The sequence below is a fragment of the Tauraco erythrolophus genome, chromosome 3, assembly GCF_009769465.1.
Source record: "Tauraco erythrolophus isolate bTauEry1 chromosome 3, bTauEry1.pri, whole genome shotgun sequence".
In the NCBI taxonomy this organism is placed as follows: domain Eukaryota; kingdom Metazoa; phylum Chordata; class Aves; order Musophagiformes; family Musophagidae; genus Tauraco; species Tauraco erythrolophus.
Genome location: NC_141467.1, coordinates 63,995,939 through 64,015,742, shown reverse-complemented (window position 1 = coordinate 64,015,742; position 19,804 = coordinate 63,995,939). Strand labels below are relative to the sequence as shown.

At 39.3% G+C, this 19,804-nt stretch overlaps 1 protein-coding gene across 1 annotated transcript in view; it reads right to left on the bottom strand.

Moving 5' to 3' along the window:
* CHD7 (chromodomain helicase DNA binding protein 7) overlaps positions 1-19,804 on the bottom strand; it is a 94,118-nt gene that overhangs the window by 54,228 nt on the left and 20,086 nt on the right. Inside the window, 1 exon segment of the mRNA XM_086609350.1 lies at positions 5,149-5,570. Coding sequence (XP_086465476.1) covers positions 5,149-5,570 — 422 coding nt within the window.

Below are 19,804 nucleotides of genomic sequence, written 5' to 3'. Positions count from 1 at the left end.
GTATTTGCTTTTACACATGCGTGAATACAAAATTTAGCCAAGTCCCACTAGAGACAAGGTTAAGAGTTCAGTCCCAAAACAAGAACTAGAAATCTGGATTTGCCACACACAAAACACTAAACTATTTTAAAATTGTCAGTTAAAAATAGTCCTTCTATTCAAGTGACACAAACACAAGACATTTCAGATTAGGTATCTTACAATCTCACTGTCCAATACCACTTTCTGATTTCATCCTCTTATCCCTGAGACTGCATAGCACACTGACCGAAGGGTATCAGTAAGAAGACAACCTGCAGAAGGTCAGACGAGCAAACAACGTGAAGGAAAACAAGGGCTGAAGAGGAAAACAGTAAGTAGGATTACTGAAAATAAAGCTTCAATTACAATTTGAGCACAGGTATTGAAACTTTAACAAAGTGTTTTGTGTCAGTCAAGCAGCCACCTACAAACCTACATTTAGGTTGAACTCCAGGAACTTACCAAGGCCAAACTATCTGACTAAAAAACACCCCAAAAAGCATGGCATGCTTCGTAGGATTAAGAAGGGAAGTAATTAGCCCGTATGTTTACATTGTGCAACTACTTCACCTGATTTAGGTAACTGACAGATCTGTTTATTAGTGTAATTTATTATGGCTATCAGGATTTGGATGATGCTTTTTGCTGTAATCTAAACATTTAAAATAGATCAGACCAACTGTTGATCCTTATTTTACCACTTAGGAATACTGCCTTGTGACAAATTCATGATCGGAGCACGGCTTAAAAAAATTTTACACATCCACTGTGAAGCATCAAAACCATACAAAAAAAAAAATCCCACCTTCTCAAAATGTTAGAGCTGTCAGACTTTCTGTACTGCCTTACCTGAGGAAAACAATTATTTTTTTAAAGCTCCTAGTGTAATCAAAACTTTTTTTTTTAATATGTTTTAATATGTCACAAAAGTAGGAAAAACAATAGGACAGCAAGGTTTTTCCAGCCTGAAAACTCAGCCAAATCACTGAAAAAAAAAATGCTTTGGTAACAGTGAAGCCCACAAAGCCTGCCAGCAGCAAAGGCAAAGGTAAATATCTGGCAGCTGAGCTGGTTCAAAAGGGACACGAGGACAGGTGTGAACAGGAACAGCCTCAGTGGACGCACGCATAGAAATCTCACACGATTTCCTGCTCCCTCCCACAGGCACCCCCTTCCTGCCTCACTCAGGATGATCCGAGCTTGGGAGTGGAAACCACCACCACCGCCCCGGGACCTCTCTTCCTGTCCTCCAGCTCCCCAGGGTGCTGCGTCCCGCTGCCCGCACCGCTCCCCCCTGCAGCAGCCTCTTCCCGCTTCCGCGGCCAGGAGCCGTCCCCTTTCCGACAGACAAACAGCGAATCTATGTGCCAAAAAAGTCCATCTCCACCTCCCTCCAGAAGAGGTAATTATGCTCATGCTTAGCACTCTCCTTGTGAGCAGCAACCCACTCGCCCTACCCTGCATCCCAGGCTGCTGCTGTGTGTGTGGGAAGGACAAAGAGTTTTCCGTGCCACAAGGAGGGGAGGAAGGAGATAAGAGCAGCCCTGCAAAGCACAGCATGCTGCTTCAAGGAGATGGGAGGAGGAACGGCCTCCTGCAAAGAGCTGCTATTTGGCCTTCACAAATAGTTCCTGCTTCTCCCACCGTAATCGGTGGCCACTCTCTAGGGTTTCATAGGAAGCAGCAGGAGAGGTATCAGCTGTGCTGCAGCGTGATCTTCTCAAACAGGTGGTCCTCATCTCCTCCAGGGACAGGCACAGGAGGAACAGACATCTGAGCCATGACTTTGCAATTCAGTAGGACTACTTGCTTTTCCCTGTCCATCTACTTTTGGAAAAAGCTGCCTGCTTTGCACGTGCCTGGAGCTGGCTCTGTAACATTAAGAGCCCACATAATGCTCAGCACCTGCACAATTTAATGAGAAACCTTCATTTGTGATCCTAGGTATACCTGCGTTTTACTTTCGAACCTGACTACTTTGGTCCACAGTAGATTTGTTTTGCAGATATTTTTCCAGCCACCTCTGTATTTGTCTTTCTGTATTGGCAGGATTGGACTAATATCCATTACAAGTGTAGCAGTACAATATTAATGTGTGATCTTTCTTTCAAAAATCACCAAGTTTGCAGTACAAAAGTACTAGCAGCCCATGTGGGTGTTTTCTTTCTTTTTAAGATGCCACAGGACATGCAATTCAAACAAGCACGAAACTAATCGGCTTCGTCCATTCTCCAATCTGACTGCTGTCCCTCACACGAACGTGCATGTCAGTAAGGCAGGCTGCTCATTTTGTCGTAACTTACACCAAAGATAGAAGAGATGTGAAGGATAAAATTTCTGAGGTTTTGTTGTTGTTTGTTTAACAAAAGGATTATACTGCTAGTCAAAATTGGAACTGAAATAACAGGGTTAAATTATGAGCTGTATTAAATTACCAAATGGTTAAGATACTTAAATACCATTTTTTAATCTATGTACATGCTCTTATACAGCCTGTGTCAAAATTAACTATCAAGGACGTGTTACGCTCTATCCAAAAAACTGTTGCTTTTCAATAAATAGATTTCCTATGTCTGACTTTATTTACCTGGATTTTACATGACTGCAAAACTCTTCTATTAAAACTGACCAGCTTATCCAGGAATGAAAACCATTAGTTTTGCACAGCATTTTGAAATCTAAAAATCACACTACTCCTTTCAATGCTTAGAAGCAAAATATGGAGCAATACAAGCAGTAGTAGTAAGCACATGCCAGATACTAACTTTATCAAAATATTTTACTTCTACTTAATCATTGATAATTAACTGGCATTAATCTCACTCAGCTACTGTAATACTTCCTTTCTAGACTTAGTGCTGCTGAAATACTGTGGCTCGGGCGATTAAATGTTAGGACTGTTGATTTATTTAAAAACTTGATTCAGTGATCTGTCACTGGACAGATTCTCCAGACTCTGATATTGCCAAAGTAAGCAAATTTCTTCCACGGATTTAAAATTCTCTGACATCCCAACACAGTCTCAGAGTTCTTCAAAGAAGTTTGATACTGAAGCTGACAAGACCACAAAATGAGAACCACCTTCTTTTCAAGAGAGCATTTGGTAATAGACACACAAGCCCGTTATGGGAAAAGCAGGACTTTCTCCACACTCCTGAGTAAGCATAAGGAAACGCTCTTAATGCCGCTCCAAACGCGTTTCTCTCCCAGGTAAAATAACAGGGCTTAGTACTTTCTAGAATACTGTAAGTCATGTAGCCCCCCAGGGACAAGAGTCATTGCATGGAAGAGAAGATAAAGACTCTCCTACAAATACAACTAAGCAAGCAGGGATTTGCTCTTCCAGAGGAAACACCGCTCCTTTAATCTGCGTGGCATGTCTCAAGATACAGAGAAGATGCGTAAAGAGATATCAAGACTGAGCAGACGGGACAGACCAGCTCTCAGGTCTGATGTCCAGCACAGCCACAGGAACCCATGCTTGTTTTTGAAGCAGACTCCTCCTCACCATTGCTTACTAAACAAAGATTCGTTGTAGTCAAGACCCTGTAAAACTGCACTAATTGAGAAATCCTGCAGTAAAAGCTTTTTTACTTCTTGGTGAAAAAAATTGCAGGGAGATGCTCAATACCATGCAACATGGCCCTGTCAGCCTTTAAACCTATGAGTATAGGGAAATGGAACAAAAACGTTATTTTAACTGATACAGTATTTTGGTTTCAAAACCACTTACAGGGAGATATGTAACTTAAAGAGTTTTTCTAAGCTGTGAATTGCTATGTACGTAAACCCCATCCCTAGGACAGTCTGGAGCATAGCCAAAGTTAACTTCTGCAGCAGGACAGGCTAATCAACAGTAATTTACTGAACAGTTAATACAACCTGTTCAGGACAACATTTGGTTTTACAAGCCACTGTTTATAAATTCTTCAGGAAACACTGTCTCTGCTAACATAGAAACTTCTCTTTCTTGCCCAAAAGGAACAGTAACATCTCACTGTCCCTGCCTCATTTAGCCATATAGCTGTATCAAACCTAACCAACAGACAGTCTTGGTAGAATATATGCAAAGCCGATTCATTAACTGCAATTTTTAAACCCTAATACAACTGGCTTTTGCAAACTGATTTGGATTAACTAAGTCTGGCTGTGCTTCCATCTGGAAGTTATATTTTATAACGCTAGCCACATCTCGAAAAACAGATTCAGATGTTTGGAACAAATTCAGAACAGTTGTAAGAAATTCTAGGTACAAATGAAAAAAAAATTGAGCTTTAATGTCTTTTTCCTCTCAAGTTTTCTTTCAAGTAGGCATTTATAATCATGGTGTTTAGGGAGTTGAAGGGTAAGAAAGGAATCTGTGTTATTATCTATGACGTATTTACTCATGTGTAACAGCAGTTTGTTCTTTCTCATACTACTCTGCAGCATTTTAAGCCTATCCTGATAAAGGGACACGATGCTGAGTGAAAACAGTTAAGAAACAGGGTTGAAGCATCTGGTCTATCCACAAAGGTTTTCTGCCAGGAAAATTGTCTTCACATGAAACAGCAAAATGAATATAATCCCTACAGTGAGGATACATCAATATCCATATTAAAAATGCCTTTTTAACAGCAGAGCTTATAGCACACAGGTTGCATCAGTGTAAAATAGTGTCTGTAAGGGTTGTACAACTTGTAACAATGCTAAGTACCTGACTTACTACTATATTTAGAGAAAAGTGTCATCAAATCTTTTTACTCTAAGCCTTCATTTCTGGGTTTGCTTAAACCTACATTAATGTTGAAGCAATAATTTCTTAATACACGAACCACATGTAAGGACAGATGAGCATGAGAGGAGATTTCAAAACTCTTTCTAACACATCCAGAAATAGTTATGCCTTGAAAAGAAAAATAAATCTTCTGCCTTTGCAGCTTGCTTAAAATAACTGTGAAGCCATAAACAGGAAAGCCAAACAAGAGAAATGTGCCGAAGTTCCTCAAAACCATGATGCTGTAGATGGTAGAAGGCAAACGACAAAACAAGATTTCCTCTCCACCCACGCCATTTAGCACAGATGCTCTAAAAATCCCACAAACACACTGTTTTTCTCTGATCGCATATAGAAGTTTCCTGACTTACCTAGCCTTTTTGCTGGTCTTCGGTTTTGGCGTAGTATTTTTTGCTTTCTTTTCCTTTGGCTCTTTAGGGGTCTTAGGGACTTTGGGGGTCTTGGGTTCCTTCTTTTCCTTGGGTTCTTTAGGATCCTTCGGTTCTTTTTTTGCCTTGGGCTTTTTCTTTTTCTTCTTCTCTTCTTGGGAGCAATCCACTGACTTTCTGCTTAGATTCTGGCTGTCAGGTCCCCCAGGAAAGTCTTCCTTACCAAAACCTTTACTGGGACCTTCTGTAGCAATGTGATTGTTTTTCTTTTTCTTTTTCTTTTGCTGTGGCTGCGGCTCAATTGATGGCAGATAATCATCACTTTTCACTAGCTGGGTATTCGGTCCACTAACCTGAGTCATATCCGGCACTGGTTTCTCTAAAAAGGGTTCCGACGGAGAATGCTGAGAGAGACAAATAGAAATAAAATTATAGATTTGCGACTTTTTATTTTTAAAACTTTGCTCTTTTGCAGCAAGATGTTACAGACGGAGAAACTACTGAGCAGGAGATTAACCTAGTAGCATATCTGACACATTGTACAGTAAACCAGTAAAGAACAAAGCTTTTAGCAGTTAAAACAGCAGCAAAATGACCAGAAATTCTTGATAGAGCAACAGTAAAATTATTCCAAAGCTTTTTATATATGTGAAGGACAGAAAATATTTACAGTCTTCAGCATTTAGATGCAGAAGGAAAGAAATTGTTATTTCGGATATTAAAAAAGCAGTTGTTAGCAGAATGAGTAACTTGTAACGAATTATTCAGTTGTACTGGAATTTTGTCCTCTAGGAAAAAAAATTATTAAAAGTTTGTTTCTAGACATGCAAAGGAAAATAAAGTACATTCACAGGCTGCATTTATAAAACAATTATCAAGGGAATTTACATTGGTTCATCTGTGACAGGAGGTATTTTAATGAGCATGTGACGGATTAAGCCACTTTAAAATGTAATATAATGTTACATTTTATGTCAAAGATCCAGAGCTCCCTACTTGTAATTGAAACAGATTTGTTCCTGCTACAGATTGGACAGAGAACTACCTTAACTGTTCGTGAAACTGCAAAAACATCCGATTTCAAAGTCTGTATAGTGTATCAAGTTTACACTAGACTTAGAAAGTACATGAAAACTTACATACAATTACACAAATGTCAAGTGCCTGGACTACACATATCACATGCATTTAACTCTTTTCCTCTTAATTCTTCTGTTCTACACAAAGATCTGTGAGTCTGCAATGAAAAAATGTTTAAGCTCTACCATGACTTTGCAGCGTATCAAAGCCCTACCTGCTTCTCCTCACTGTCTGCCTGTGGTTATAAAAGCAGGACAACAGTGCTCTTCAAGAAGAAAAGTAACAGCATGACACTGTACTGATGATGCCTTTCTTGAAACTGCATGTATGGTCAGACCATTTTCCCACCCTCTTTCTCTGTCTTCTCCTTCTTTTCTCTTCCCTAAAAATTAAGCGGGCATGATTCTAGGTGGAAGAGTTCCCCATTGGCCATGGTCACGAAGTCTAGCCATTTGAGATGTTTGATCCATTGAACTGAGGAGAAGAATGGATTATAGCAAATCAGAGTTTTACTCCGAGCAATAGCAGCACCTGTGTAACTGTTTGTAATGCTATTTGTGTTTCCTTTTCTGCACTTTTTATTCAAACTGCACTTACTTAGGAGTGGCAAGTATGCAAACGAATGACTACAAACCCAGCCTGAGCATAAGAAGAACTGATGGGCCTACACAGGCATATACCTTAGCCACCTGGATCTAAAAAAACAATGCACTTAAGATTTAGGAAATAAGATTTGTAATATCATTACATGAGAAAGTGAATGCATGTGTATTTTTCGAAATACATTAATATATTTTTCTGAATGTAAGCAAACTAACCCAGTGCAGTCCTAAACTATTTTCAGCATTTCTTCACAGTAGCAAAAAACCTGCTTTGCCCTGAATACACTCACGTACTCAGAAGCTACCTAAGCAGCAGAAGGAGCAAGGCTGTCAAGAAGCAAAGACAACTATTGCTGTTTGGGAGAGGTTTGAATGGTACAAGCCAGACGCTACGGTTCTTCACGGAAGAGATTCCAGGACAAGAGGGAAGGCCTGAGTGGCATACTGAAGATCTAGGTCTACTTGGCTTAACCAAGAACTCTCAGGGTGACTTTGGCGTGTTTCTGTCCTTTGCCTGTCTATTAAGATACTCTTTAGTGCAACAGGGTCTTCAGTGCAGGGGAAACCCAGCTCTAATGCAAACCTGATGCACCCAGTGCATTAGCACCACATAAATTAGCCCCACCTCAAAGCAACCTCATGTTAGGCATCCTGAATCTGTAGTCACCATAACGCTTACATATCTTAATGCTGGAAAGTTCACAAAGACTGGGTATCTGTGTAGAAAACGCTGATCCCAAAGTCAGTGGTGCCAATAAGTTCTTCAGTCCAATTACGCATTACAGAAAACAGAGATATTTTTACATCTTCTAATTGGTTTTGAATTTGATTGACTGAATTGAGTGTCTCCTCAGACTTGTTCTGTGACACAAAACAAAACTGTCTTCTCTGTACCTCAGACCGTTATGTCTTTGTACTATCTAACATTTTTAGGTAGGAAAAGATGGGAATATTACACAGATCATCTGCAAGTACTTCTTATCCACAGGTTTTCAGAGCAGTACTTTCAACCTACGTTTTCCCAAGGTAGTCAATATATTTCTATATTATGCGCCATTTCCTATCTCATGCACCCTACATTTTTCAGAGATCTTGAGTGCAAGTTTCATTAATGTCTTCACTGAGCTGTCCACCACAATACTCAGTCCTTTTTTTAAATACTGTTCACTTGCTGTGTCTAACATAAGAAATCTAAATTCTTCTTTGCATTACTTGTAAAATTTGTATTGAGCAAGTACCTTGTGTTTGGCACTACAGTATTTGTCTGTCATATTAAGAGAGACTTTTACAACTATCTAAAAGCTTACGTATGAGGCACAACTTTCTGGAACAAATCAGAATTGGTAGTTTAATTTATTTTTCTTCCTCTTAAGCTTGTGAAACAGCCAAGATAACAAATATTAAAAACCACAAGAAATCCAGTAACACCATGTAAATTTAATTCTATACAATTTTCAAGGTTGCACCTTCATTAGTGATACGACCGCGTCACTGAAATCAATATGAAGTTTTATACATGCTTTAGTATTCTCATTACCTTTTAAATCTCATTCAAAAAATTAATCCTTGTCTCCTTTCTTAGACTTGTGGGTTGGGCTTTTTTTGCCTGTTTGTTTTAGAAGCCTGAAGAACAACTTTCAGCACAGCCATAAGCGTATCTGAACGTGAGGCAGACAGCTTTCCAAGCCTCCACAACAGCAACGTCAGCCCTTCGTGATTTGACATTTGTAGCTTTAATGTAAGGTCTGGCCAGAAGGTAAAGCACTGAGAATGGCAGCGATTGTTGCCACACTGTAGTACACAGTAACTCACTCTGGAAGATGTCATCCTATGAAAATTCTTACTACCTCAAAAAGCTTATCCACAAGTAATTCTCAGGCTCCAAAACAACTTAGACTATACAATAGACTTAAACGTTATGCATGAAGCAAAAACTTGAACAACTTACTGCCTTTTACTTACAGTACCAAGTTATGTGCATTACTGACCATGCAAATTAAAGTACTATGTTTTTGTTTCATAGTATTCACCATTCCCAAAACATTAAGCTACAAAAAGCCAACTCTGCCCTAATTAGGCCTTGGTTATATTTCTGATTGCTTAAAACTACATTACTTTTGCCACATGCCACTCCCTTTGCAGTTTAGGACGTTTTTTAATTCACTTATATGTAATCTTTTAAATTGTAGCTCTCTTTCAAAGAAATAGGTGTGATTAACTTTATTTTTCGAGGAAGTCTGTGCCTACACTTTTGCAGTATGTTAAAACGGTTTATCCCTGACTGACAACCCTACATTGCTCCCTAGTGTGAAGCTGTGTTGGAGCAGCACAAATCTAGTGAGAAAAGGAGATCGGAAGCAGCTTGAAAGATGCATTTTCTTACCCCAAACCAGTTGTCTGCTCTTTCTTAAGAAAGGAGAAAAGGAAGAAGAACAGGCTTTCACTAGTAAATATTAGATTAAGCCTACCACAGGGAATTATTTCAAATAGTTCTACTCCTTTAAATCTACAAAGGATTAACTCCAGTTCCAGGGTCACAATTTATAATCAAAGAACCCCATTTTCCATTTACGAAACTATAAAAATATGTATATTACAAGTTTTTACCAAAAGATTGAAAAAATTATCTGCATACTTCACATAAATCGTTTCTCCTGCTGCTTTTAGTAATAACAAAGCCGTAATTTAGCATGTCGGTACAAAATTTAATCTTCCACAGGAAAGAAACCAGTGAAGATTAAACACAAATAGGTATTCATCCTATTTGATACTGCAGCAGAATTATTTTTGGTAATACTTGAAATAAGGTGAAAAAGGTGCTCGAAAATATTGGTGTGTTTACTAGACCCACATCTCTTTAAATCTTTTAGAGAAAAGCTGTTTTTGTAAACATTTAACAAAGAACAGATGGCCTGTTTTAATCATGCGAAAAAACCTGGAGCTCACATTAATACTCCTACCACCGACTACTGGGGCTGGTCACCTCCCTCACCAGCAGCACCGTACAGTCTTCAGAAATACCATTTAATTTTACAATGGACACTTTCTCATCAATTCCCACTGCTTGACAGTTAATCAATGCTATTAACATGCAACATCACAATGCAGTACACTCCTAAACATCACAGCTTATTGGAACAAAACAGAGATTCTTCAGGAACTCTGAGGAGTTAAAACAATTTGCAGCTCAACTGGTTACCCAGGACGGTAATACACTCTTGCCAACAGCAACCGAGCAGATTTTTAAATGAAAATATTATTTGAGAAATTGTTTCTGGAGTGCAAAAATCTCACTTTTTTTGAATACAAACTTATTTTTAAACTTCCAAACACGTATCACCAAGATTGGGAACATTAGAAATGAAGCTGCCTGTGTTTCATAGCTGCTTGCGTCTTTAGAGCTAAGCTCATTCTCCACGGCCCGAAGCACAGATAGATGCCTCAAACCACGCCTGTTACGTGAAGTAGCAAGATGGACAGGATGTAGGATTAATCCAGTGAGGGTTAGTGGCAGGGGAGGGAGGTTAAGGAGGAGAATCTTCCTGTTGCTTGAACAGGGATTGAACCACAATCAACTGTACTTAAGCACTGAAAGCAGCTGAGTGTCACTTCCCCAGCAGAGCTGCAACTTGAGCCAACGTTGAGCTTTAAGAAGCAGGAGGCAAGGGCAGCAAAGTATGCGACATGACTCAGCTGACTTCGTGAAATTTAAACATCGGCACCAAACAAACGAAAAAAGCAGCTCCTTTGTACCAGGACTACTTTCATTTCCTTCATGGGTATTTCCAAACTCCCCGGTCTTTTCCATGTTTTAAAAAAGATCTAATATAACCATACTTTATTTAAATTTTCTTGAACTTTTGTTTATTAACTAAGTTGTGTAACAGTACAGCAAGTGCTCAGTTCCCACTGGCTCCAAAACACAAACCTCTCCAATATGATATCTATACAATGGATAATTTCACATTAGGTAAATCATTACTGAATATTCTCATTTGCAGCAATTGCAGTCCTGTTAAATTATCAACTTCACCTTGGAAAAGTTAAAACAGCACCCTGCAACCAAAGAAAGTTCTTGTAAAACAGAAGACTGATTACAACATCACTTCTGGAAGGAGCTCTACCTAGTGCCATGGAAAGCACTGGCTTCAAATTTATGTCCTTCCTGATAGCACAGTCTCCAAGATGTTAAAAGCCATCACAAATTGCTCCACCATTCTTCCTTTCAAAGGTTAATGAAAGGAATCATCATCCCTCTGGATTATTCAGAAGAAACTACTCATCTTGACTATCCTCCAAGCAAATAATTTGCAAAGTTTCCATCATGTCTCTATACATTGTTTTGTATTCTGCAATTCTCAACTTGTCTCCTCAAAACTTTCAGGATTAGGCCTGACTTGGTGCTCCCTCCATCTGAAGGTTCAGCTTTTCTAGACCAACATAAATACTTTTGACACTATCTGCAAAGCTCACACATCAGTAAAAACTCCAGAGTAAAGAGGAATGAACACCACCTCCAAAACCACAACCAAATGGTTGTGAGGGAGGTGATTCTGCTCCTCTACTCTGCTCTCATGAGACCCCACCTGGAATGCTGTGTTCAGCTCTGGAGTCCCCAGCACAAGAAGGACACGGAGCTGCTGGAGCGGGTCCAGAGGAGGGCCACGAAGATGATCCGAGGGCTGGAGCACCTCTCCTATGAAGACAGGCTGAGAGAGTTGGGGCTGTTCAGCCTGGAGAAGAGAAGGCTCCGGGGTGATCTTATAGCAGCCTTCCAGTACTTAAAGGGGGCCTAACAGGAAAGCTGGAGAGGGACTTTTTACAAGGGCGTGTAGTGATAGGACAAGGGGCAATGGATTTAAACTGAAAGAGGGGAGATTTAGATTAGATATAAGGAAGAAATTTTTCACTCAGAGGGTGGTGAGGCACTGGAACAGGTTGCCTAGAGAAGTTGTAGATGCCCCATCCCTGGAAGTGTTCAAGGCCAGGTTGGATGAGGCTTTGGGCAACCTGGTGTAGTGGAGGGTTTCCCTGCCCATGGCAGGGGGGTTGGAACTAGATGATCTTTGAGGTCCCTTCCAACTCTAACCATTCTATGATTCTATGAAATACCAGTACCTACCTTCAACAACAGCACAGCTGTACAGTATTTTTTCCTATAGTACCTAAAGTCCAGAAACATCCTCAAGACTATACTCCATAACTCTTTCCAAAATCTGTTTTACTCATCAGTTTCTTCTCCTTTATTGTGAATGATGATCCCTTCCCTTTCCTGTGAAACTACTGCCTTGAATTGAAGATGTATGTGGATTTTTTTTTACTTCACTATATGAAAATAGTTAGTACTACCTTAAAATATTTTGGGCAACATGATGCTGTTTAGAAACAACTTGTATCTCAGTACTTCAGAAACCCCTCTAAAAACACCGTAGTTCCAAATTGACAACTTGCATTTATAAACCAAGAAGTGCTGTCAGTGATCTTCTCTGCAATAAAAAGAAAGGCATCACACCAGATGAGAATGAAAGAAGTCTATTTTGCAAATAGACATGACAAGAATCTTGTAGTTTACTGTATCCTCTTGTCATACTTCTACAAAACACAGATGAAAACATATGCAAAACAAAAGTTGTTAGCAAGACATAACTTCACAGTTAAAAATCACTTTGCATGAAAAAAGCTCACGTTTTAGTGAAGTGCTGCTGCAATACCATTTTATTTCTTAAGCAAGTCTTAGAACAGAATAAAATACTACTAATGGAAACCATCTTTAAAAAACAGGTGCAACTATTAAAAAGTTAACACTTGCTGATGTAAAGTCTTCAGAAAAACTCTGAATCAACACAACTAGAATTTTGATGCCAGCAGCATCAACAGTGGAGTGGAAGTGCTTAAAACCGTTCTTAATGCCCTCAGTCAGCTCTGCAAAAGTACGCTCATTGCAGATTTGGTGGAGCTGAAAATATCACCCAATTACTGCGTATGGAAGAATAAAAACACGCTATACAAAATACAGAGTTCCTTAATTGAGTCTCAGCACAGCTACAGTATTAGAATTATTTATTTTCTGGTTGTGTACTCTGTGGAGTTAACACAGATTGCAAACTGTGAGTGACACTAATGCGGCCATCCAAAAGGCAAACATCCCATTATATTTTACAGTAATCATATGTAGCAACAGTGTTTCATGCTCACATCAAGTGAGAGATATTTCTAAGCCTATGGAGGATCAGCCTCCATAGGGAGCAGTGAGCACTGATGGTTTGTTCACAGCCCAAAACCAGCAAACTTGTCCCGTAAGAGAGCTCTTCGTTTGCTGTCCCATCGATCAGAACCGACACCAGTGCTGATCAGACAGTCTCAGACAACTGCTGCCCTATGGTAACGAAGCGTGTACGCTCCAGATTAACTTTCCACGTAAGAATCTGCAATAGCTACCACATGGATTGTATCTAACTGCTGATGTGATGGTTCACAAGACAAACATTTTATTAATACTTTTTTGCTCCAGATCACTTCGTAATATATCCTGGCTTAGACAGCAAGTACAAAATTACAAGATTGCTTCTAACGCAAGCAGGGCAGGTCCTAAACATTACACAACAAACAGCAGCCAGACTCTCCACTCTCCCTCATCACCATGTAAGACTGGTCAAGGTCTCCCAATTTTGGCAAGTTTTTACTAGCTCTAGCTGTAGAGACACATAGAAAGAGCGGGACAATTAGGTACCAAATTCTACTGGCAAAAGCCATATTGCTCATGTTGACAGCTTGTCTACCTCCAGAGCCTGCCTTCTCTGCACAGCCATGGTCAAAGGAAACCTCACTTCTGTGTGCGCTCCATTAGTAAGCAGTAGACATGCCAGAAACATGAGTGTTACCACAGAAGTTTTGCAGAGTTTATGCTATGCAGTGGGAAAACGACAGGCAGACCAGCAATAGTCCTACTGTAAAAAGGCCCATAAGCATCTTTTCCTTAACACCTTACTTCTGCCAGGTAGGATCTGCATTTAAAAATGTGGGTATTTTCTTTCTGAAGTTACATCTGTGAAGCTATACCCAAGCACAGCTATCAAGATACCTAGTGATTACTAGAGAATTCCTTGGACTAGAGAATATCCAAGAGGTTTACCACTAGGTCTTTTCCAACCTCTCTAAAACAAGGCGGTGGCTGCACATCTCCAGGCAAGACAAGGAAGTCACACAGTAAAGTAAGAACATGTCAGGATGAAGCAGTTTCCAGAGGAACTAGTACAATACTTTAACTTCTCCAGGAAAGGGGGAGTAGGGGAGGAAACACCTTCACATGTTCAATCACAACAGTAATATTGAAGCTTCTATTATTAAATACATACGCATTATGACATTTTAGCACATACGCAGGCTGAGCTGGCTTGCCTCTACGTTCCCCTCAGCCCTTCAGCTCCACAGTGAGAGCGAAGTAGTTCCTCTGAAACAGTAAAACGTGGACATCTTCCCTCTCCTGGGCACGTTTCACAGCCACACTGTGAAACCTGAGGTCCTGAGAGAAGAAGGGAAGTGTACTGCCCCGCACACGCAGCTTCCTCCCTCTGCCAGCAGAATTCCCTTCATTCAGTTACTGAGCATGAAATACGTAGAGATCCATCCTCTCTGAAGGGTAACATGTTCCTACATCACACTGTATTGCCAACACCACAGGTCATGACGCTCTGGTACCAACTATGACTTCCACTTAACACCCTGTTCCCTACCCAGAAATAGAAAACCCAACACAACAGTCCTGACTGACTTGGTATATTAAGCGCTTACATCCTGCCCATAGTAATTAAAGCAATAAATGTTCCTAAAATTTTGTTTTTTTCTACAGAAGACTTAAATCATTTTAAGAGGGACCTTAACTAACTCACATCTACTTCTATCGATATGTTTCTTTACTGTTATAAAAATCTAAATGACCAAGTGATACAGAGCAAACGGCATCACGTTTATGACTAAGGAGAAAAATCAAAGACCAGCATACATGGTGCAAACGCTGCTTCTTCTGGCTGCAGGCAACCAAAAAAGTTCTGTCTGCGCTTTCACTGCTGCAAACAGCAGTAACAGCAAAAGCATGACATGCCACAACAGCAAAAGCGTTTCTATTCTGTTACTTTCCCCCACCCCACCCCTTCTAACTCCCAAAAGAGTTAACAGGAAAACTTATTTAACAGACTATATATGTAAAAATAGAAGATGAAAGGTAGTAAGACATATATGTATCTTATATGTTTACATAAGAGATATATACTATTAAAAAACATACAAATGTAAGGCATATATGTAAATTCTGAAGTGACATCTCTTTTTTGATTTGCAAAGCTCTAATAAAGTATGCTTTATCCGAATTCAGATAAAATACAGTTTATCTTCTTATACTATACATCAAATAAAGTGCACTTCAATCTAAGGAAGGGAGAAAAACAACAACAGCAGAGAAAAGCAGCATGTTTTTTTTTCTTACTAGATGAAGTTGAAGACTAGCAGGCCAGGAGATATTTATTTCTCTTGCCTGCTCTGCAGTGCCTAAGGATCAAGTAAATACGAGCTTCAGAAATACCACCTGTGTGACGGACATCCTGCAAGCCCTAGTCGGTTGCTTGTCAGGACAATACAAAATGCTTTTCAACAATGAATCAAAAGGGCCAAACTGCAATGAAGACCGTATGGGAGTACACCAGGAGCAGAAATGAGCACAGAAGGGAGCAGCGTGGATATAAGTGCGCATTGCCCCAATCTGTTTACTTGGTACCACTGTGTGCATATGTTTGTTTTTTTTACATCATGCCAGTGCCAGAAAGTCCTCAAACTCCCACGTGTATATGGACTATCAGGTCCTTTCTTCCGGACTTGGTTATCTTCCACCCTCTCCCTACCATCCTCAGGAAGCCTTAGAAAGACACTAGTACATGGTCAGTTCTTTCAGCCTTCTCATGGAAAGCCACGCTCCATTTCACCACACACACCTGCCCCGTGGCAGCCTCTCGCCACCCTTCCGAGGGCACTCTCATGCAAGGGTTGGTCTTCCAACAGGTCTCACACACCTCCGGGGAAAGCCAGCTCTCAGGAGACAGGCTGGGGATCTCAGCTGCCCGCCAAGCCCTCTCTGATAGAAATGAATGAGGACAGCAACTGAAGGGCTTTACTTCACACATTCATAAAACAGTAAGATACGGCAACCAGCTGCAAAATGCTTTCCAATGTATTTTTAGGCAATTACATTTATTAGCATATGGTGTTTGTTCCAGTACATCAGGAAGACTTTAGGTAAGATGTACCTTCTCTATCACTTTCCTAACCCCTTCCTTATATACCTAGAAAAACAAGCCCAGCACTTTTGCTTTAAACATTGCCCTCCATCAGATTCTAGACTTGCTAAACATGCATGCTTAAGGAGCCTGCACATACCAAAAAGGTATCAATAGACAGTTTAATGACAAACATGCATCAGATTACGAGGCTGGTGAAAAAAAGAGGACACAATTCATAGAGAGCCCTTACTAAGAACTTTATCACTTCACCTGTCTGCAAGCCCTCATGAAAAAAAGCACAAGTTTCCCCCAAAGCTATAAATACATATCACCTTCTGATAGCTCAAGAAAAGGGCAATGGCCTTCGATGTTAAAGATTTCGACAGATGCGACCAAGGACTCAAACCTCTAACTTTTTACTCCTGTCCCTAGAAAGGAAGTCCCACGATACTTCCCCAATACCATCTGTAAGTTAAATAATAAAATATTCTGAATTCTTCCACGGTTTGCAGCAAGATTTTTTTCAATTTCACCAGCACATCCAGCAGATAGAGTGTACCAGCTTAAGAAAAACAGACTTAAAGAATTAGAAGAAACACTACCAGCACAAATAATACACTTTGGTTTCAGTTTGGAGCTGACAAAATTAGTTCATCAATATTTTATCTGGATGATAAATATTGGCAACAGACCCCATTAGACAAATAATAACAATACTCTTTTTCTTCCGTTGTCATCTCCCCACTCTGCAACGTGAAGTTGCAGTGTATCCCCAATCTAAAGATTAAATCTTTTTGATCTGTTACTTGAGCTGGTGCCTTTTTTTTTTTTAAACTGCAACTTGTACTCAAGGCTTCTCTGCTACAAATTTTAAAAATCACACAGAATTCTCTGATCCCATGGACATCTAATACTGTAAAATACATAAAGCACCATCAAGGCAATGAAAATTAAACCAGTCCGAAACAACTTTTTTTTTAAATTATTTTAATCTACGTTTGCTGACTTATTCTGACTAAAAGGGCCTCATCTCACAACTTCATTTGTCAAATGTTTTCTGATATCCTAAGACGATATCCACAGTAGCTCAATCACCCTTTGCCTACTGTTTATGACTACTCCAAGTCTCAAAGTATTTTACTTGTTGCTGTTTCAATCTCACAGTCCAGGTGAGCACATGTAGTACTACGAGATTCACAATTTAAAATTTTAATTAAAAGCTGACGTTTTGACATTCTAAATGCCATTTCCTTAGTCACAAAGTTGTTCCACATCACAAGGGAAAAAGAAGCTCCAAAATCCCACTACCACTATTATTTCTATTAGATGTGCATTACAAGTTGGAGTGACTTTTCTAAACCAATTTTATCCAACATCAAATTGTTCTTGTCCAGTAGAAATTCAAAAGCTTTCTTCAGATGCTGACCAAACAAGCCACCCTGCAAGTGAAATAGTAAACACACAATGTTGTCTTGGAAAAAGAGTATTTGAAGTTCGCGGTAACTCTAAGAAAAAATATTATAAATGTATTTTTTTAAGTGGCAGTCAAAATTATGAAGTATTTCAAATACTTGAAAACAAGGAATAAATGTCGTTAGCATAACTTACAAAACAAATTCTACTTCCTAGTACTTAACTTTTTACAATTACATCTCTAACATATAGAGTGATTCCTCACTAGTTACTTCCAGAATTGCTGCCTCATTCAGCATACAGGATGGATGAGACTCCTAGATTAAATCACATCTGAATGAGGACGATATTATCCTGAAAAGAAGACTCATGTTACCTTGAAAAGTTAAGTACAGAAAAGAGAAAGACTGCAAGGAGATGGCCTGTTGATGAAAGCAGTGAATGTCAGGCAAGATAAGTTACCGTCCTTTTTTCCCACCAGCCTCAACTCACTGTGATACTTTTTTTTTTTTTTTTTTCCCCAGAAAGGGTTTTAGGTTGTTTTTTTTCTTTTAAATTACATACTCGTTTCTTTCTAACATGGATCTCCAGCAAAGGAGTTGCCATGGACCCTCTTCTTCAGAAGTGCCCAACCATGACTGCTAGAGAGTAACTGCTTGGATAACCATTGCCTTCAGCATTGGGGCAATACAGCCCACCATAATGCACACTAAGCAGCCCCAAATCCCACGTCTATTGCTCTTGCTTCAGGCAACTCCCTGTTCCTCTGTCCTGGTTTCCTCATATGTAAAATGGAGAATACACATTGTAGGAGAGTTTACAAGATGAATGAATTAGTGGTTGTTGAGGTTTTTGCTGTGTTATGGTAAAAATTACCATTAAAAAGCTCATTTAGCTATTAATTGTTTCCCAAGATATGAAGAGAGATAGCGTTTGTAGGAAGAGTCAGTCTGTTTCATGAGATTCAGTGATATTCAAGATTGGGTTTACCAGATAACATACAGTAAATAAATTATGAGGCCATACCTCATATAATAAAACCGAGCAAATTAAACAGCTACTGATATGACAGATGATCTTCTGCAGGTAGAAGAAAGGGAACAGAGAAAACATGGTTGCATATACAGATTGCATCCTATTTCATAAGCACAAGGAACACGTAGCAACAGTCCTACTTCAGATCTTTCTTACTTCCAGCTTTACAGCTTGCTATCATTCTGTAAACACAATCACTTAAAAATATGTGTATTAAATTACATAGTTTAACATTTTCTATAACTTGTCTTTGTTTCCTGATACTTACTTTTATCAAAGTATATACAAACATACCAACCAAAGACTTCTTGGCAACTGTAGATACAAACAAGGCAGACTGCAGATGGTAATGAACAATTGCAGTTTTCTGAATGTCCTCATCACAGCCCTCTTTCAGAGGCATTGACGCTTACAGCAATATAAATACCAAAATTTAGATGACCTTTGAAGGTCCCTTCCAGCCCTAATGATTCTATGATTCTAAAAAAAAAAAAGTTCTAAGATGTCACACATTAAGTATGTAGGGAGACAAAAGAAGAGTTAAATGCTACCTCTTTTTTCCTTACATACATAAATATTTACAAATATATACATATGAATTTAAATATTTAGCTTCCAGTGTTCTTTAAATTTCGTCTACTGATGTCTTGCATCCCTTCTTAAACTACAGCTCTTTCTATGTTTGCTTTCCAATACATAAAAACACCCCCACAAACCAACCCAAAATGAGCCTGCAACAGAAAAAAAAAAATCAGTTAAATCATGCAGGTTCTTCCTTGGTTACATACTCAAGAATTAACATTTCCCATCCTGTCATGTAGAAGATACCCAGTCCTCAGATTAAATAAGTTCTATGAAGATAAAACAAAACACAATGGAAAGACCGTTTTTTCTTTTCACTCTCCTGTCTCTAAATAGAAAAGGATAATAATCTGAAAACATAGTGACTTGTGCGATGGCTTTCTCACATTTTCTTTTTAGATACACTCCTAAATAGTTACGGAAAAGCAGTAATTCTAGACAAGTCTCTCTGATTAACCAGACTTTAAACACCTATAGTTGATCAACTCACAGAAATCAGAGGGCAAAGGTACAATATATCTTCAGCTGTGATGCATTTTATACCAACGATACCTATTTTATGAGAGAAAAACTACTGAAGATTTAATAGAGCCAATTAAAGAAGCCAAGAGTTTGCATGGCTCAATGGCTTGAGTCACAGACCTTTTGCCTGTAATA